This window comes from Rhinichthys klamathensis, unplaced genomic scaffold (assembly GCF_029890125.1).
Source record: "Rhinichthys klamathensis goyatoka isolate OS25496 unplaced genomic scaffold, OSU_Roscu_1.1 h1tg000059l_1, whole genome shotgun sequence".
Lineage (NCBI taxonomy): Eukaryota > Metazoa > Chordata > Actinopteri > Cypriniformes > Leuciscidae > Rhinichthys > Rhinichthys klamathensis.
Genome location: NW_026606604.1, coordinates 5,258,139 through 5,279,190, shown reverse-complemented (window position 1 = coordinate 5,279,190; position 21,052 = coordinate 5,258,139). Strand labels below are relative to the sequence as shown.

The following is a 21,052-nucleotide window of genomic DNA, read 5'->3' as shown; positions in this document are numbered from 1 at the left end:
TCTTTCGGAAATGAGACTCAGGATCCACGGCTATCAGGGCATCGGTGGGATTAGCTTATAGATCTGTTGAGATCTTCCTAACATCTGATAGCCTCCAGTTATTTGTAGGGAGTACAAAAATCTGACCCTGTTAGGATTATTTTGTCTCATGTGGAGCATCTGCTCCATATGTCCCTCAAATCTTGCTCTTTTCACCTCATTCTCTCTCGTTCTCTGTTGTGTCTAGGAATATAAACGGAAGCAGCTGGAGGAGCAGCGTCAGGCCGAACGGTTGCAGCGGCAGCTTCAGCAGGAGAGGGCTTACCTGGTCTCACTGCAGCAACAGCAACAAGAGCCACGGCCTGCAGACAAAAAACAACTGTACCACTACAAAGACTCTGTCAACCCTAGTGACAAACCGGCCTGGGCCAAAGAGGTACAAAAACATCTGGTTAGGACCCTTACTTGATTACTACTATCTAGGGTTGTGTGAGAATATCCATTTTCTGATTAATCAGTCTTCCAACATTGAGTCATAAAATCCTGAATGTGAGTTTGCAATTAAAAGAAAGTATACCACTGAAACAATGGCAAGAAATGTCTTTTTTTTTGTTGTTGTCTTCATTGACAGCATGCAATTCACAATCAAATGACTCTTACGATCCAGTTCTTTTTAGTGAATTAAAAAACCTACACCACATTAGTGTAGCCTGATTCACAAAACCAATTATTTTTGGTGAGCTGGTTCTATTTACTGAATCAAAAACATACACGGCTTTAGTGTTGCCCAATTCATGAGATCAATGACTCGCTGGATTAGTTATTTTAATGAATGGATTGGGGAGTTACTGGTTTCAATCTGAAATACTGCCCTGCATAATTTACAGCATTAACAGAGAGATAATGTCTTTTATATGCAAGCGAAATTGAAATATATCCAAATGAATCAGAATCTAATACAATTTAGCACTGAATCGAGAGCTTATTAATCCGAAACAAACTGAATCAGGACTCTGAATCGATACCTAGCCCTATTGCTCTTTATCAAGATTCTATACTCATTGATTGTAGACATATGTCATTTGTTCTTACATTTTGCTTCCTGTGAATAACTTTTCCATTGGTTTTCAGAATCCACTGGATGCTTTTTGGTTTATCGTGCTCTGAAGCGGCCCTCCTTGCATCCTCAGTTTTGTGGGTCATTATCTGAACGGTTTTATTGTGCTTATCTGAACACAGGTGATGGAGAGAGCTCAGAGTAACTCCCCTCGAATCCCTCCCAAGAAGCACCATTCGTTTAACAGTCCTGGAGAAAAACGTGTTGGCCACCTTGTCCCTGCTGACCAGAACCCCTCTAATCAGCCCACGAGACCCCCCTCCTACCCAGCAGCCTCCCACTCAAGAGAGATGGAGCTGGCCGAGCCTCAGCTCAGGATAGTCAGTGGGCCGAACGTTCCTAGAATCCGTGTGTCTTGCGAGCCAGATCCGTCCCAGCTGCTCAGGATGGTCCAGCAGGAGCAAGAGTCCCGGGTCCGCATTCCCGGTCGCTCCAGCAAAGGGGCTGATATTGAGAGAGACTTATACGTCTCAAAGGTCTGCCTCCGCTAGCATGACTCCTTTTTTTCGCCATGACCTAGACGCTTACCGATCTGGTCATGGTGTATTAAAGATTTAATGTGGGAAAAATTTTTTTTTTCCCAAATTTCTATCGGGGCATTTGGATGATCACTTCTGGAATGCCTTTGTCTCTGTTTTCCTCTTGTTCTCCGGGTGAACGTGTTCACATCTCCCAGTTAGTGTGGTGGATTTTCTTCAGACAGCTTCTGCTCTCGCTGTCGTCTTGTTCTAATTTCCCGTAATCTTCTCTTTGATCTCACCTATCGCTCCTTTTCTTCTTACAGAAAGCTGATTACAGAGGAGCAGGGGTTTGTGGGGCGAAGATGAGAGAGGTTTGGATGTGTTGGGCAACAAGAGTAGCTTTAGACCAGTGGTTCTCAACCTATTTGACTCCAAATACTTCCATTATCAAAGACAAAACAATATTTCTGATCCTTCTGCCATAATGGCAGATCCGCTCATTTCAGAAACGATGAGTGTCAATATATTTCCATAATTATAAATCATTAAATTCCATAATCCCAATAACCTAATGTTCTTAATATGTTTAACTAATTTTTGCTTCCCCTTTGGAAGTGTGCTGAGGCCCCCTAGTGAGTCCTGGCCCCCCTGGTTGAGAACCTGTGCTTTAGGCATTGTTACAATTACAAAGGATTGTTGATAAGGGGTGGTGTGTTACTTGTAGACAGATTGTGCTCTGAAGACAGTCTCTGAGTCATTTCAGATCCAAACCTCCCTTCATTCTCAGAGAAGAAATGAACATGGTTTTCTCACTAACATGGCTTTTTCTGTCTCATTGGACACTTGACGTCTAGATTGGCCATAAGCGATTCTTTTCATGTCTGGAAATGCTTGTGAATGGTGCATGACAGTTTTGAGGCTTGTTGTTTGAATTCGAGTCAGCTAGAAACCGCTGCTTTTCAGCATCTCCTTTAATATACTGGACATAATGGACTAAACGTTTCCTTTCTGTCTTTCACTTGATGATATTTCTTTTTCTGTCATTTTAGTTGTATGTTTCTTCTTTGCTTAGGGAGTCATTTCGATTGGGCTTGTGGAAGTGAACAAAAGATTATCTACAGTTAAGCTCAGGGAACAGGTCTAAAAATATCTAAAATGTCTTGTAATGAGGCCGTCTCTTGAATTTAGGACAGGCGGATTTTGACAAAGATTGAAACAATCTCGTGTGATTATGTGAATGGGAAAGATGAATAAGATTGCCAGAGAGAAGTCTCTGTACAACCTTCTTAAATTGCTGCAGGTCTCATCACCACGTTATTAGCTGTTCTTATTATATAGAGTAAACTAATTTGTGTTGATTTTAAATTTGTAATTAGCTTATGTAAATGCACTGAATTGCCATCTTTAGCCACAAATATTGGTTCGTACTAAAAACCAGGGTTTATTTGGTGTTTAGAAGTAGATTCAATAATTCCGTGTCAACAGTTCACAATCTAATTATTTATTTAGAAAATATTAGCTATTTATATTGTTGGTAATACATTAATGGATTCAGTTCCTTTTGTGCATATATTTAAAGATGTCTTCATATATACTACTGTTCAATAGTTTGGGAATTAATTTCTTTTTTTTTATACTTTTATTCAGCAAGAATGCGTTAGATTGATCAAAAGAAATACAGGATATTAGAATGAAATCTAAAGGATCGTGTGACACTAAAGACTGGAGTAATAATGCAGAAACCTCAACATTTTAAAATAGATTGAAATAGAAACGTTATTTTAAATTGTAATATTATTTCACAATATAATAAATAATATAGCAGTTATAATAACAAATTTTACTGTTTTTTTTTTATTAAATAAATGTAGCCTAGTGTAGGTCCTACGGTGTCTTAAATGTACTTTGTAGTTTCGCAGTCCATTCTGACTCCCAAGCTAAGAGGAAACCGATTGATTGTGAAGAGTTGCATGGACATTAACATCATCTCTGTCTGTCAGGTTGAGGAACGTTCCAAGCTGAACCGCCAGAGCTCTCCGGCTCTCCAGCACAAAGTGGCCAACCGTATTTCTGATCCCTCCTTGCCTCCCCGCTCAGAGTCCTTCAGCAGTGGAGGCATACAGCAGGCCCGGACGCCTCCCATGCATCGCCCGGTAGAGCCTCAGGTACTTCTTGACCTCCTGACCTGTCTTAACAGATTTCAGATGTGTTGTGAAAAACACTGAACTCAAAGTTCTTAATTCAGATGGCGCACCTAGTTTCGGTGAAGTCCCATGGCTCCTCCATGACAGGATCCCAGTCTCTGCATGATCAGTCCTCTCAGGGCGTCTCAGCCTTCCAAGAGGGTCTGTCGCCTCACCGACCCCCGATGCCTCGCCAGAACTCTGACCCCACGTCAGAAACCCCGGCCCCACCACCTCGCATCACCAGCCGAGACGACAAGTTTGACCGCAGCTCTTGGCTGAGACAGGAAGATGATGTCCCTCCTAAGGTGAAAATCTGGGATGAAATGTGTTGACTCTGAAGCAGTGGTTCTCAACTGGTGGATCACAGGTCTTTTTTGCTGAATATGATTAATAATAAAATGTAACTGACCATATAATCGATCATAGTTAGGACTTTGCTAATTTAATAGGCTTGTCAACTTAATAAAGGAAGGAGAAACACCTTTTATATATTTTGTCGAAGGCTGTGCACCCAGTCAAACTCTACAATATGTTGGCACAAATACAATAAGAAAGTATTTAACTACATTAAATATGGGTTCACTTGAAAGAAAAGTAAACATGGTTTGAGCCATTTTTATTATTTTGTCCCACATTTTATTTGATTAGTTTGTCATATTCATCCTTTCTCATTTAAATATTTAGCACAATGTGTGCAGTTTTTTACAGACATTTTAATTTACTATTGTACAAATAACCTGATCTGTTTAATACTGTGTTGGATCGTCACTTGATGTCTGTTAGTAAAAGTTCTAGAAAATTGAAACGCTTACACTTTTGTCATATTTGTAGTTCATATTTAAAAACAAAAACAAAAAAACAAACAGCTGGAGAACTTGACAAGGCTGAATCAATAACAAGGACATCAGGGCACTGTTATGTACTTGAAGTATACCAGGGTGGGCTGCATATTGTTGGAACCTTTTAAGATAAACACAAAACATAATAAAATAGTGTGTTTTTCTCAGTATTTATACTTAGCATCACATATGCTTTCAGAAAATTGTTTATAATTATTCAATTATTCAAAAGTTACAACAATGTCCCAGTGTGAAATCTAGTTCTTGAACCAAAACCAGTTGAGATCCACTGCTAACTAAATGTCATATAGGGTAAAAAAAAAAAATCAATGCCTATATTTTTAAAAAGCTGTTTTTCTAAAGTGCATTTTAGTAAAGTTAACATCTGTTATCATGCTTCAGGTACCCCAAAGGACCACTTCCATATCCCCTGCGCTGGTGAGAAAAAATTCTCCTGGGAATGGACCAGGTGGACTGGGACCAAGAACCGGAGCACATCTGATACGAGCCAGGTATATACTGTACATCCCACACACTTTTCAATAACTTGTATACATATATATAATATTATATTTCTATTTACTTATTTTGACATCTTAACCCCTTTAACTGTAACTGCTAGTAGTAAGTTAATCAGTCTTCTATGATCGAAATGTCAAACTCCACATCTTCCTTGTGTCCTACCATTGCTACAGTAACCCAGACCTGCGTATTACCATGGACTCGGCTCACCAGAGAACCAGTAGTGGGAGTTCTTCCAGCTCTAGCACGCCCAGCTCTCAGGGCGGCTCCAGTGAAAGGAACCGGGTGGGAGGTGAGAGACCCTCTGGAATATTCTCTCAGCACAGCCTCTTCACACCAATCCTTGACGTTCAATTGTCTCCACAGGCTCCAGTAAACCTGAGGGATCCCCATCAGTGTCCCAAGAATCCAAACCCAAAAACCAGGAGGAGAACAGGGAGGTGACCAGACCCAGCCGACCAGCGGTGAGAAACACAGTTCCCAAAATGTATCATCAAAGTGTAACTATGCTTTAAATGTTTCTGCTCGGACAGGGCTGGTTTCCAAGAACAGGATAAAATGAAAATATCTAACACTTCACTAAATTCTTTTTAAGACTTCTTGAACTAAATATCTTTTAAAAATCTGCACTGTTTTCCCAATAACTCATGATGTTCTTTCCAAATTGATTTACCATCAATTAAAGACAAAATTGTCAGTGTAAGCCCTTCAATATGCCCCACCCAAACTTTCTGTTTCAACAAAGTACATCAATGCAGAAATTAAAACGTGTCAAGCTATTAAATGGGGTCTTTAATATATCACCAGTAAATCAAATCTCATTTTGAGCTAACCTACTCATAACCTTCAGCTATATGATGATGTTCACATTTGCCTCAGAGTTAAAATAAAAATGTGTGCCGCTTCGTGTTACTAACCATTTTCTCATTTAACATTTTGTCTAATCCGTTCAATTGTTCCTCCACCCGTGGCTCTCTATTGTCAATTGCTTTCCTTCAGAGTTATAAGAAAGCCGTAGATGAGGTTAGTGACATCTTCTCACTTCATCTCTCTCTGTCCATTTTCGTGCTTCTTGCATTCAAGCACTCGTTCGCTGCCTGTCTCATCTATTTCTGTCACTCGCCCTCTAAAGTCTTCAATCGTTCTCTCATCAATATTTCACACCATCTCTCATTCCTTAACTCCCCTTCAATCTTTCTGTCTGTCGGTCTCCTTCACATCTTCAGACGCCGTGTCAGTCACCATCATTAGCTGCACTTTTCTCCATCGCACCAATTTGTCAGTCGTTCACAGTGTCCGTAATCCTTGACACCATCTCAGAGTTTTGACTGTTACCTAGACAACAGCTGTTTTAGGCCAAGGAAAAGGGATTTTGTTTGGTTTGTAATGTTACGTACTTTGTTAAAAAAAGGACCCTGCAATTATTTCTCTTATTGAAGTGATTTATTGGTGTAGTCTTTAAGAATATTAACTTTAATTTACTTTAATCAGTAGACCTTACATTTAGTTATTTGTGAAACGAAAAGAAGGCAGTGAGGGATGAAAGTACAGAGCATTCAATGGTTTCTAAAGCAAATTGTTTTTGTGGAAATTGTAATTATCATTCATACATATTGTCGTATTCAGTGCAAACAGACGAGCGAAACAAATTTGTGCAAATTATTTGTAAAACCGTTCTTGCGTAAATTGTCACATTCAAGTGGTAAATTCTTTTTTTTCACCAACAAAGCACTAGTGCCACTTCATAACATTGAGGTTAAACCACTTGGGTCACATGGATTACTTTAATGATGTCTTTACTACCTTTCTGGGGCTTGAAAGTGGTAGTTGCGTAGCTGTCAATGGAGGAACAGAAATCTCTCAGATTTCATCAAAAAGATCTTCATTTGTGTTCCGAAGATGAACGAAAGTCTTACGGGTTTGGAACGACAGGAGAGTGACAGAATATTTGGGTGAACTAACCCTTTAATGCAAGCAAAAATTTTCTTTAAAAATCATGCACAAAACTATTATTACGTAAATCGGTGCAACAAAATCAATGCAAAATTCTGTACGAAATTCTGTGTAAATCGTGTAAATTGTTGCAATGTCACTGCGAACGGACAAGCTAGTCAAAAATTGTTCGTAAAAGGTGTTCTTAAACATATATTATTGTTTAATTTCAGTGCGAGCACACAAGCAGAATGAACTTCTTTAAATTGTTCGTAAAACTATTCAGATCAATCTGAGCCGATATTTAGGAGTTTCTGTGTAATTCGTCCATAAACCCATTTTTGCATTTATTGTCACATTCTGTTCAATGCATCAATTTATATAAGAATGATTTAGTGAACAGTTTGTGCAGAAATTGGTTCAGCTCATGTTTCATGAATCAGATACAATATCAATTTATTCCTAGATAATGTAAAAAAAAGTTGCATACAATGTTTCCTGGGTTTTGTGACCACTGGATAGACATTATTTTATAATCAGCTGCTCAGGTAATCAACAGTTTGACACATTGAATGTACTGTACCTCTATTCCTACCTTTTTTTAAATTTGTGTCAAATTAAAAATGAGGCATTTTGCTCAAGATTGTTTATAGCGTCACACTCCAGGTGTTAGGTTGCACATTCAGTCAAAACTGGAATTAGCATCTCTTTCAAGAATCATTGTTTAAATATAAGAGCACGAGAGTTGACTTCTGGTTTCTCAATGACGTTTTCTCTCTATCTGGCTGCCTGGCGGCCTGTCAACAGGAGGAGCTGGTAAGACGGGCACAGAGCTGGAGCTGCTGACTCTTACTAACCTTCTGCATGCAGGGCACAGGCCTCAGGAACAACCCCTAGTTCTGCTTCAGTTCTTCAATCTTCTTGTCTATTATTTCTCTGACTTGTGCACGTGATGGTTTATACAGTTGTGCATCATTCTCCGAAATGATGGCGGATGTTTTTATCTCACCTTCATAGTTGATTTGTAAAGCTTTCTAAAATGTTTTACTTGATTTTCCTATCTGTAATGGTTTGCTTATTTCTTTGTTTCTGCTAATCTCTTCGGTGCCATTTACATGACCTAAATGTGCAAAACGAAGTTTATCGTCATGACTAACGGATGAATTATTGTAGCATATGCTCTTCACAGGCTTAAACCGTGAAATGCTGTTTACATTTTGGTGGATTTATTGTTCGCTGGTGATCAAATCAAGCAGATCAAGGCATGAATAAAACCTTATACGTCGTCTTTTTGTCTTCCTCTCCCTTCTCTGATCAGGACCTCACTGCTCTGGCCAAAGAACTCCGCGAGCTGCGAACCAATGAGGAAACAAACCGGCCACCCAGGAAAGTGACAGATTATTCCTCATCCAGTGAGGAATCAGAAAGCAGTGAGGATGAGGATGGAGAAGGCGGGGCTCATGATGGAACGGTCCCTGTTAGTGATATTCCACGCATTATGTGAGTGTTTTAGTTAACAGTAACAACACTGGTCGGGTTTCTTTGAGTCCGTTGACATGCTTTTGTACTTTCAAATGTTGACGGGTTATTTGTTAGCAGATACACATTAATATACAGTCTTTTGCTCAGGGCCTCATTAAAAAAGTTTGTGCAATTAAATTTAATAGGTTTTTTAATAAGTTAATAGGATTCATTGCATACAGAAAATGTGCACTGTATACATACTATAAACAGCAGGAATGGAGTAGTACGCTAGTATTTCAAAATGTCTAATTCAACACAGAAAAGTGTCTTTGCCAACCATTTCAGTTGGTCTCTACAATGTCTTAAAGGTGCAGTATGTAATTTTGACAGCTAGTGGTTGAAATGGGTACTGCAGTCTAAATTCAAAATATTGTAGAGGGTCGTTTCTCCCGTCCTCACACAGCTCACGCTGTTTGCCAGTTTTAGAGCACAACAGGAATGAGCACAATTGACAATGTTAGGCGATGAGCCTTGCACTGGAAGATGATGAGTTTTAATTTGCCTCTTGGCATAGAGCTTTTTAGATGGATGCTGAGGCTTTTTTAAGAATCTGCGATCTCTGACCTAGTTTTTTTCCTGGCTTCCATGGTTGCAATATGCTGCTCCGCCAACTGGCAACCCAGGGTGTTTAAATACTATTGGGTAAATTGGCAGCGGGCGAGATCACACAGACCGAAACGAAAAACACGGAACGCACATTTCAAAGTAGAATAACTGGCTCTAGCATTGTTTTTCAGAGAAACGAGTATGTGAACTTAGCATGTTTCCTAAAAATCTCTTAGTGCAAATGCTTTAGTGCAGTCAAAAAATTCTATGCAGCACCTTTAAAAAAAGCATCATCATTTATAGAAGTCATTTATGTATTTTTTGTCCTATTCTCCCAACAGGCCTTCTGCTGGCCAGGGTGGCACTGACTCACTGGGCAACCTGGAGGATTCTCATGCCAATGATTCATTTGGTAATAATTCACAAGACGGCACCCTGATGATGCGAGAGGTAGGTGCACCTACCTAGACGGGTTCCTTTCCTGGTTAGCACAAACTCCTACACTCATTCCTTTAGTGTCACACTTTTATTTCTCTTTTAGTTTACCAACTCATGTTTGTTTTTGCCTTGGTTAAGCCTTATTTTATTGGCTTATATTTTGGTATTTCTTTCACCTTCTGATTTCTCCAACAAAATCTCTGATCAAGCTTGTCGCACACTTGCTGACAGAGGCACACTCCGTGCATTTCCCGAATATCTCTGCAAGATGGCTTAGCCACGCAAGGGGCCTCCAGTAGTGTAGCCCTACTCCTCTTTCTGTTCCTCTCTGCAGACGTTTGGGGAAAGAAAGCTCGGTCATGCCGAGAGCAATGGTTTCCCTGGTAACTTCAATCTGCCCGATCTAGTGCAGGAAAGCCACTCGCCTGGCGAGGGCCCTGGGCGGCATTCTAGCGGGCTGGACCTGGACTCTGTGGCTGAAGTAGGTGACGGACAAGCCTGTTAGAGCCACCCTGCACTCCAACCCTCAAATTTCTAACCCGACACATCTAATCCATCCCCATTCAATTCAGATGCACATATTTATCTGGTTGTAGATTCACTGAAGCCCAGATCTCGTTATAATTCACGTTCATTTCCTTGTTTTTTTTCTGTTTGTTTCATATTTATTCTCTTTATTTAATTTGCTATCATTTTAACCTCACATTTTTAAACATATAGGACAGTCAATAAAATGCTTTCTCCCCTTTGACCCATTTTCCCTTCTCGCAAGTGCCCTGATTTTGTGCTTTTACTTCAAAAAATTATTTTATTAATCAGTATTTTTCAAATTTTTCATTTAAAAAAAATCTAAACGTCCTATTAACAAGATTTCTTAAGATTTTTTTTGTAATATTTCAAATATACATGTAATAATATAACAAATATATATGTAATATTCACAACAGTTTAAAAGTTTGGGGTTGGAAAGAATTTTTAGGATTTTAGAAAAATAAGTCTCTTATGCTCACCAAGGCTGCATTTATTTGATCATAAATAAAGTTAAAATAACTATTTTCTCTGTAGATATTTTTAAATATAATTTATTCCTGTGATCAAAGCTGCATTTTCAGCATCATTACTCCAGTCTTCAGTGTCACATATATATATATATATATAAACGAGACAAAATACTGATTATGTAAATAAACTTTTGCAGTGCTTGCTTTTCCTGCTAACATTTTACAATAAATTAACCTTTCTAACTGCAGTCAATCATTAAATGAGACATTTTGTGTGGTTTGTGGATGCTTGTTTCTCACATCCCGATTCTCCATGTTGGCAGTTTGGGATGGGGAGTGGATCCAAAGCTTCCTTCACACCTTTTGTGGATCCACGAGTGTATCAGACCTCCCCCACAGAAGACGATGAGGACAACCCTGCCTCAGGTGACTTATCCACCTCTTATACCCCTTGTTCACTTAAATAGTTAGTGTTAGTGTCCTTTTCATCAGTGGAAATGCTCAGAGATTGGCACTTTGTTCATGAAAAAAGGGGCACTAATGTGTCACATACTTATATAATAGATATATAATGAGCACTCAACAAAATCCTACTGCAAAGAAAAACAGTCAGTGATTATGATGTTTTTATTTGGCGACAGCTCACTTTGCAGATGAACTCATGCGACAGGAACAGGAACAAGCTCGATTGAATGAGGCTCGGAAAATTTCTGTTGTTAATGTCAATCCCACCAATATCCGGCCACACAGCGACACACCGGAAATCCGCAAGTACAAAAAGCGCTTCAACTCTGAGATCCTGTGTGCTGCACTATGGGGTGAGTCCAAACTCAGGCTGGTTTATCGACTTTTTTCTTACTTTATACTCAACATCTGTTCCTAATTGATCCATTAGGATCTTCAGATCGTTGTAACTCTTGTTTTTGATCGTTGTAGGAGTGAACCTGCTGGTAGGAACAGAAAATGGACTCATGTTACTAGATCGCAGTGGTCAGGGCAAAGTCTACAATCTGATCAACCGCAGGCGCTTTCAACAGATGGAGGTTCTGGAGGGTCTCAATGTCCTGGTCACTATATCAGGTGAGCTCATTATCAACTCTCCATTTGACTGGACAAAGATCTGTTTTGTTTATTTTCTTCATTTTGTTAGATCTATGCATTTTCTGTGGTAACGCTTCCTTTTACAGTCCTGTTACCCATGTACTTACTATGTACTTATTATAGTAATTATAATTACAGGGTAATAACTAGGTACTAACCCTGAACCTACCCCTAAACCTACTCCAAACCCATGTACTTACCTTATATTAGCCAGTACTTTCTAGGTAAGTACACTGTAAGTACACGTAAGTACTGTACTGTAAAAGGAAGCGTTACCTTTTCTGTATGTAATGAGAGGCTCATAATTCCTCTTTATTCACAGGCAAAAAGAATAAACTGAGGGTCTATTATCTGTCATGGCTCAGAAACAGGATACTTCACAATGACCCTGAGGTAGAAAAAAAACAAGGATGGATCACTGTTGGTGACCTAGAGGGTTGTGTCCATTATAAAGTCGGTATGTCCTTTGGTCAATTTGGCCAAATTGTTTTTTCATGCCTAAATTTACTCTATCTATCTGTCTGTCTGTTTGTCTGTCATATTATCTATGTGTCTGTCTATCATCTATCTATCTATTTATCCGCCTGTCTGAAAAAAAAATTACATCCTAATAATTTTTTCACATGTATTTGTTGTTCAACAGTCAAATATGAGAGGATTAAGTTCTTGGTGATTGCATTGAAGAATGCAGTGGAGATTTATGCCTGGGCTCCCAAACCATACCACAAATTCATGGCTTTTAAGGTGAGACAGACGTCCGGTCCAGTGTGATCCCCTTTACCCCCTTTAAAAAAGAGCATTTGTGTGATCGTTTTAACTAAACTGCCCTGCAAAGTTGAATTCTAAGGCCTATTTTCTTCTAAAGTAATGCAGAGCATGAAATGTGCAAATTAGGTAGCTATTTTGGTACTATAGTGCCTAGAGCATATTTCGTTGTGAGTGTCATTGTTTAAAGTCCCTCAGTAGCTTGTTTGTCATGTTTTTAGTGTCTCTTTTGTCTCTCCAAAGTCTTTCACAGAACTTCAGCACAAGCCTCTGCTTGTAGACCTGACGGTGGAGGAGGGTCAGAGGTTAAAGGTTATCTATGGCTCCAGCGTTGGTTTTCACGTGATAGATGTCGACTCTGGGAATCCATACGATATCTACATTCCATCCCACGTAAGTGACAACAGGCCGAGCGGAGGCAGCTCTCCCCTCCTTACCCTTATTCCAAGGGACTTTAAATAGGACGACTCCTCCCCGGGGACACTGGCATGCACTGTAGTGTTGATGTCTGTATCACATATGTCTTTTAATTACAGACAGGGTCCAAATTTAACACGTAATCCAAATGCAAGTTAAGAAACGGCTTTGGTGAGAAAAATAAAACCCTTTCCAGTTGGCTGGTAACTTTTTAGGGACTGTAAAAAATACCTTGTTTTGTTTAATACATAATACGTATTTATTGTCTGACATGAGTCCAACCCTTACTAGTTAAATAAATAAAAAAATATATATATATATATATAATTTAAGGCAATATTAAAGACATCTGGTGCAACTTAGTTCTTCTAACATCTTGATCCTCTATGAGAAATGTATCATAAGTTTATCAGCATCATTTATTATCAGAAATGTATCTTAGTTATGAACATAGTTACATAGTTGTTTTATGCATTTATCCAGAAAAACATACAAGATAAAAAAAGCCTAAAATATAGGAAAACTAAAACATGATGCGTTCACTTTTTCACGGAAATTCTGAGACCGGCTGATTTATTTGATGCTACCACAGTGACCTATAATTTGTCACAAATATATCATAAAGGAAAACAGCTTAATTAATATACTAATATAAATATATATTATTAATAGAAATAATGAAAAATGTAATTTCATGTTCTAAAATTGCCCTGAAATCACCTGGTTTTGCAGAAAGTTAATTTTGGACCCTGATTACACAGTTTAGAGCAACACGTTTGAATGTTTTGTGTGTAGATGAATGGTTATTCATCTATTAGTTGACTAAAGCAGATTTCATGATATTGCAAGTACATGCCATTTATTGTTCTAACATTATCAAATGTGATAGAAAAGCATCTCCACTGTAAGAGAAAAACATGTCCCCGATCTACGACCTTTGACAAACCAAACATGTACATGAACCAAAGCAGCCAAACCGTTCCAATGCCCCATGGTAGCCTGTTAGCAGGGCGCTTTTGGGCTCAGGCGTCGGTGTGGTGGAGTGGAGGGCAGGAGTCTCGATTGTTGCAGCAGTTTCTCGAAGGGAGAAGCTCTGGCGAGACAGTGGAGCAGAAAACATGACTGACAGGGCCGGCCCGAGTGGGGGGAGAGCGTCATCTAGTGGGGGAATGTTTTGCACTACGGCTCGTTTTTGTCACCCCAAGGCTCATCTGCGCCCACCCCTCCCTTCCCAGATTCAGGGCAGTGTTACACCTCACGCCATTGTGGTGCTTCCCAAGACCGACGGCATGGAGATGCTTCTGTGTTATGAAGATGAGGGAGTCTATGTGAACACATACGGCAGAATCACTAAAGACGTGGTGCTCCAGTGGGGAGAGATGCCCACCTCTGTTGGTAGGTTTTGGTTGTTTATTTCACACAAAACGCTCCTGTTCTCCTTCTAGAGCCCTGATGCGAGTGCACCTGACCGTCCCCGACACCCCTCAGAATGAAGCCTCTCTGAATCAGTCCTCTCACACAAACACGCATGTCTCTGTCCACTCATTGCTCTTCTCTCTTTCCTGTCCCTCACTTAACTAGACCGCTTTTCTGCCCATATAATCTGCCCTATGCCGCCCCACCCCACCTCACCTCACCTCGGCCCACCTATACTAAACCCTGACAGAGTGCAATGTTTGTCTGTATGTCTGGCACATCTTGTGTACTGTTTTGTTCACACTGTTAACACAATATATATCTCTTTTATTAATAACCACTTAATCTGATTTCCTTTAAGACAAAAAAACTTTCTGATTTGACCTTGGATCCAATTTTCATACTATTTTTATACTTGGGTGAATGTCAGAAAACATGTCTGGGTCATAATTGACCTTAAAATCAAAATAAAGAAACGACATTTGTATTATAGTATTATTTTATTCATATTATGCTTTGCTATTAAATTTGCATATGCAAATTGTTTAATTGTCATGAAAGAAAAACACAAATTAAAAAAATCTAAATTGATTTACCTAAAATAAAAAAAATGTATGTTTCAATTGATTTTGATTCTTGAAGAAAACCATTAGTCCATATGTCCATATGCACATGGAACAGTGTTTAATTGTGATCAAAAAAACTTGGTCCAAAAAATACGCTCGATTTTCTTCATGCAATTATTATTCTTTTTCTCTTGATTTTGGAGTGAAATGTGACTCGTTTTCGTGAGATTTATCCAAAACTAAAGAAAATTCTATTCAGCATATTTAAATAGATTTTTTTTAACACAAAGAGACCGTCATCAGTTTCGATGTAACTTGTTGTCTTTATAGATGTAAATATTGGTGTCTTTCAGCTCTTGCTTTGCTACTTTCATGCATCAGATATTGTGCCATGTGTCTCTAAAATTAATTTCCAGCTTTAATGTTTGTTTGTATATGTGTTTTCATCTCTCATCCGTGAAGAATGTTAATGTTATGATTTAGTCATTTGTTGTCTGATACTGAGGGTTCAGATGTAGACCAGCAGCCGCCCACCCCCTCAGTTCTGAACAAATTAATGTTTCATCCAAATTATGTTCAACTCTACAGTGATTCTGCATTCATGATAACAAAGTAAAATTCATATCTCATGCATTTTCTACACAAGATAAGGAAGTCAAAACAACCAGATCATTATTTTCTCTATGAAGGGCACAGGAAGTCCTCGGAGAGAGTTGATTTTAGTTCATTAGTATCCAAAGAGCTCTGGATTTGGATGCTAGTTCCTTTTGACATCAGTTTCAAAATGAAAGACCAATAATAACCATAATGATTTAATTTGTGATGCTCAGAAACTGCTGCAATAATGACCTCCTGATGATGTGGGGTGGCTTTGGCAGGCTTGTTTTCATTGGATCTGGGCTAGTTTCAAGTTGCTGTTGGAAGTCAGAAGTCGTTGAGGAACGGGGTGCTATGATGATGTACTGCATTTGATGTCAGCGCTCTCCTGTCACATGTTTCTTTTGTCTTTTGTATATGTTTGCGTCCTTCCCCCTCCCCTTCTGCAGCCTACATCCACTCCAACCAGATCATGGGCTGGGGAGAGAAAGCCATTGAGATCCGCTCCGTGGAAACGGGACACCTCGACGGAGTTTTCATGCACAAGCGAGCACAGCGACTGAAGTTCCTTTCGGAGAGAAACGATAAAGTATGTCAAGTCTCCTTTGTCTATGTAGCAATTTATACAATACAAATTGTTTCAAAAAAGCAGCTTTACAGTGATAAACAGAATTCAATTCTGCTGTAAAGCAGCTCTAAAAGACAATAGTGTCATTGTTCACCTGAGGTCTGGTGTTGATTCAGTTCTATTCAATAACTGTGTAAAGATCATGATATGTTATCACGATGATGCATCTTGCCCATACTGAATTTTCTTTTTTTGGGTACATTTTAACAGTGTTTAAGTAACTGATAACAAACGAAAACTGAATGTAGATTATAACAATGAATAAGAGGCAGTATAATGACATCCGTTCCTCCGTCTGCAGGTGTTCTTTGCCTCAGTCCGATCAGGAGGCAGCAGCCAAGTTTTCTTCATGACCTTGAACAGAAACTCCATGATGAATTGGTAATTCATTCCCGCCCCTCCCCTGCATTGTATCTGTAGACCTTTTCTACTTCATTGAAAAGTGTGAAAAAAGGAAAGACAGGAAAATCCAGGTGCTCTGGATAATCTGGCAGATGGCATAAAGACCAAACCTAGCTGGGTCCTTCTCAGAAGAGTCAAAGACAAACCCAAAATCCAAACGCCCCAACGAACAACAAAGGGTGGCAGAGGAGCACAACCGGTCTGCATTGTTTTATATGGCCCTTTCATTAACATTTGTGGGGTTCTGATGTTTTTGTCCTTATAAATATGTATCTAGATTCTTCTGGACGTGAAGACTGGAAATATGGGAAATCCAACCCACAGAGTAGAGTGAATATTTGTTAAGACACTTTTTGACACAATAATTTATCACGGTTGCGCTGAACGTCGGTAAACCTCCCTTGCGGGATGAATCCATTGAGCCTGGTTTGTGTGATCAACCCTTTTTCTTTTTTATGTTTCAGCTTGGAATGCACACAGATGTTTGTGTCATGTGGAAATCACTCTAATGTGTGAATTGAAACTGATATTTAAGACTTGTATGATACTTTATGAAATACCACATTATGTTGGAGCAGACACACTTCGGGCTGTCCACAGAATGCCTTAAAAATGAATTTGCAAAGCTGCTCGTTTTTATTTTTAAGTCCATAATATATTGATGTGTATGCATTTTTCTGCAATGAAAAGGGAACATGCTAATTTTTTGGATGGAAATTGATGCCTGCTGATATGGACATATAATGAAAATATAAATGATCCTGAATATTAATACTGTGCATTCCTTGTTTTATGCCAAAGCTCTATAGTATTCACATCACATTTGGAGACCTTGTGTTCTGTTTTCCTTGTGTTCGGGGAGACTGTGCTGTAATTCAGGACCTTTTTCCGTTTATTTCAATCGTCTCTGCAACTTATCCATGCACATTATGGGTATTGTGGGTTAAAGGGACAGTTCACCCTAAAATTCAAATTCTATTCTCGTTTACTCACCCTCATGTCAATACAAAACTATCACTGAATCATTCAGTCACACACAAAAAGAGACATTTAGCACAATGTCCAAGCTGCTCTCTTCCATATAATTAAAATGACCAAATGCTGCCAAGATCTAAAATGGACAAAAAAGCATCATAGTAGTACATACAGCTTGTGCACTATATTTCTAGTTTGTGAAGCCATATAATCTTTTCTGTGAGGAACGGGCTCAAATGTAAGTCATCGTTCACTAATGAATCATGAACATCTTCCTTGACATCCCTGGTCACTTTTCACTTACATTGTATGGAAAAGAACAGCCTGGACATTATGACACAAAAGTCAAACGAGTTTTGAAAGACAATAGGGTGAGTAAATGAAACTATTTCTTTTGGACAACAAATTTCCAGATTTGATTTAAGGATGAAACTGATCAGCAGAGACCATTCTTAAACGCTTTAACATCAGTCTGAATCCTTCAACTGATTGGTAAATACTACAGAGCTTTGTATTGAAACATAAAAAAGTACATTAAGATTCTGTTAGAGTATGAAAGTTGCGATGTAAGGGTGTGTGTTTGTACATGTGAATGAATGATGAAATGTAATGCTTTCCACCAACAATACAAAAAAGGTAGATATGTTAGCATTAACATACCAGCAATCTCAAATGGTTTTCGTATCAGGAGTAACACACCTCCACGTGTCATTAGGATAAGAATGTGCTGCAGTTTTGTATTTTTAAGTTTGTTTTCTCATGACTTTCAGCAAAGTGCAATAAAGGCCAAGGGAATCGAGCCTGGTGAGTCAATTGCTCGCCTTTCCTCAAGATGGATCTATAATCTCCAACTGTTTCTAGAGGGACTTTCACTACCACCCTCTGTAAATATCCACTTCCTTTTTGGAAAAGAGTCCCGCCTCCGGAAACGAATGCATATGAACTGTGAGGGAACGTGTGATGCTGTATGTGGTTCTGTACGATCCATCGTGTCCTCTGTGTGAATCACATACTGTAAATCGGTGAACGAAGGGTAGTGTTTTACAGAGCTTCCTTTTAGGCTACCTCGTTTCTGTTCACCTGTTGGATCGGTTCAGATTTCATTGTGGGTAATGACTATTGATGCCGTAAATGAAACTTTGTGAGTGACAATGCGAGGCAATATTCATGATCGTAGTTTGAAGAGGCAAGTATTTATTCTCTGGGGGGAATTGTCTTTTTGAAATGCAACCAGTAGATCAGTGAATTTTCAAGTTCATTCAATTAAAATAGGTATTTTTAATTGGCGATTAAGTATGTTGTAAATTAACTAATGTTAAAGAAGCCTATGTTGTCAATACATGTAGATTCAGAGGTGATTTAAGTGTAGAGCGCCAGACAGAAATTTTCAGAAAAAAATAAAAAAATCATGGTGCAATGTCTCGTGCAACAGCCAAATCAAGCCTACACTTCATATTAGGGTGATTCTTCAATTAGGGACATTTTCAGTAGCCTAGGGTGACACTATTTTTTTTTCTTTTTATTTTGTCTGTTATTTAATCCTAATGATATATTTAGTTAATTTGGATTATTTGTACAGTTTTCTTTTTTTTTCCTCCAATACTGGTCATTACCACCATCAGATTATTAGGTGTCATTACCTGAATTTTGTCACGTTATTTCTACTTGAAAGTTATGGGAAAATATCATAAATATTGTATGGAGCCATTTAAAGAATTTTATGATGATTTTGTGTACTTGAAAATGCCTCTAATTGCAGAATCGCCCATTAATAGACTTGAAGTCCTTCCAAACGACATGGCATTTTATTCAAATGGAATCATCAAGTCCTTTATGTACTTTTATACATTTGCATTACTGTTCTGTAAGGGCAATAGAGTGTGAAATTCATTTGACACAGCTAGGATCTTTTGAGACTTCATGTTTTTTATCCATCAAACTGTGAACTGAGTGGATGTGTGCGCAGGTTTGAAGTACTTATGGGTTCTTCTTCCCATCCATTTTATCAACACAAATGTAAACTGTGAGGTCGGTTGATTTCTTCATCCTCTCTCACGCACCACCTTCAGTGTGGAAAGTCTTTTGATGTGTGCTTGACCTCATTTTCTTTCTTAATATGGACATTAATACTGTAAGTACATCCTTTATATTCGGGCTGAGCGAGTTGTTTTATTTCTGTATTTCTCTTCATTTTTTGCGTGTATTAAACTCTGAGATTTATAGCACAACCGAGCATTCTGGATATTGGCTGTTATTTTTATGGTTCCTCCATATTGATGTGTGATTGAGTGAGTGTGTGTTTGATTTAAACATGCCGTTTTTATGGGGTTTGTTTTAAGCCTGTAAAAACACCAATTAAAGACGTAACACAGGCATACTGACACTAAAATGAGAAATAGTGAGATTTCAAGATTACAAGCCTTCTGTTATAGACATTTGAAGCTGAAACTGGGCATATCATGTTTTGTTCACAAAATAAGCAGGCTGTAATATTTTATAAATAGATTGTTAAGGCTATTAAACTGGAGTTTTGTTCCAAATGTAACTTTAAATGTAGCCTGGACTTTTAAGAGATGATCTCATCGAATCTGTTCCTAGTAGTGAGTTATATTTTATTGCTTACAATTTATTACATGGTGTAAATCAAACAAAGTCACCAAAATCTCCTTCGTGTCATTCAACCGACAAAAGAGCTTCTAAACTGAGTATTTTATGGTCATAAAACTTTTAGCAATCCAGTTTTGCTTGATATTCTGATCCAATTTATTTATTGTTTTGTACAGTGCTTAAATGCTGGCATCTTGTATTCAGAAAGCAGCAGCAGTATTGCGTTTTTTTTAAAAGGGATTGTTTTCTTTAGCTGAATTAGTTTGTCTAAGAACTATGAAATCTATTATAGTGGCAGAGATGCTTTAATATGACTGCTTTATTTTACAACAATTTTGACACTTTTTTTTATTATAAATTGTTGGTTTGTTTTATTAATGCCGTATTGTTCAGTGCCCTTTCCGTTTTAAATAGATTGCACCCCTGATAACTGCAAATATGTTTAAATAGTATAGGGTTGTTTGTGGATCTATAGTCTTGTTAATCAATACTCAGTGTTTAAAGAAGAAACCTGAAGAAGACTGCATATCAAAGCAGGTTGAAGAATCGGTCTAGAAAAGCTGTTAGCAATAATGATCATTACTGATTTTGTCAGTCTTCATGTAAGACTCTTTTCTACTTTGACTGAAACTCCAGTTTTTTAAAAATCTTATTCAGATGGAGTCAATCATTTCTGAATGAGGAGAATGTGAAATGGATGAATGGAAATATTTCAGATTTTCACTTGTCACCCAAAACAGACATTTTCTTTGCCTTTTTTTTTTTTTAAATAAATTGACACTTAAAACCAGACCATGTGTGCTGTTTGAATTTTTTTTAAATAATAAACTATATATTTTTGATATTAATAATAATATGCATAGCCTATTTGTGTCTTATCAAATCCATGGTAATAAATACTGCAATATTCCATTAAAAAACTGGATGGTCAAATTTGATTTTATGGTGACTTTAAGACGTTCCTTTAAAGGACAGAATTCACTAAATTCATCCAGAACTGCGATTTTGAACTACGTGTGTCTATCTATCTATC

The 21,052-nt window shown here is 38.2% G+C and overlaps 1 protein-coding gene across 8 annotated transcripts in view; it reads left to right on the top strand.

The window, feature by feature from the left end:
* The window catches only part of tnikb (TRAF2 and NCK interacting kinase b), a 54,755-nt gene extending 37,546 nt beyond the window's left edge, over positions 1-17,209 (top strand). For 2 of the 8 annotated variants that reach the window (XM_056249110.1, XM_056249108.1), the window contains 19 exons: positions 227-430; positions 1,219-1,572; positions 3,558-3,722; positions 3,803-4,048; positions 4,985-5,094; positions 5,278-5,396; positions 5,471-5,568; positions 8,355-8,536; positions 9,448-9,556; positions 9,879-10,025; positions 10,869-10,971; positions 11,187-11,363; positions 11,482-11,625; positions 11,969-12,103; positions 12,290-12,390; positions 12,655-12,804; positions 14,064-14,223; positions 15,857-15,996; positions 16,337-17,209. In XM_056249110.1, coding sequence (XP_056105085.1) covers positions 227-430; positions 1,219-1,572; positions 3,558-3,722; positions 3,803-4,048; positions 4,985-5,094; positions 5,278-5,396; positions 5,471-5,568; positions 8,355-8,536; positions 9,448-9,556; positions 9,879-10,025; positions 10,869-10,971; positions 11,187-11,363; positions 11,482-11,625; positions 11,969-12,103; positions 12,290-12,390; positions 12,655-12,804; positions 14,064-14,223; positions 15,857-15,996; positions 16,337-16,420 — 2,928 coding nt within the window. In that variant the 3' untranslated portion in view covers positions 16,421-17,209. The remainder of the gene's footprint in view (positions 1-226; positions 431-1,218; positions 1,573-3,557; positions 3,723-3,802; positions 4,049-4,984; positions 5,095-5,277; positions 5,397-5,470; positions 5,569-8,354; positions 8,537-9,447; positions 9,557-9,878; positions 10,026-10,868; positions 10,972-11,186; positions 11,364-11,481; positions 11,626-11,968; positions 12,104-12,289; positions 12,391-12,654; positions 12,805-14,063; positions 14,224-15,856; positions 15,997-16,336) is intronic. The other 6 variants (XM_056249115.1, XM_056249114.1, XM_056249109.1 and 3 more) reach the window with 5 other exon arrangements.
* The last annotated feature ends 3,843 nt before the right edge of the window (positions 17,210-21,052 follow it).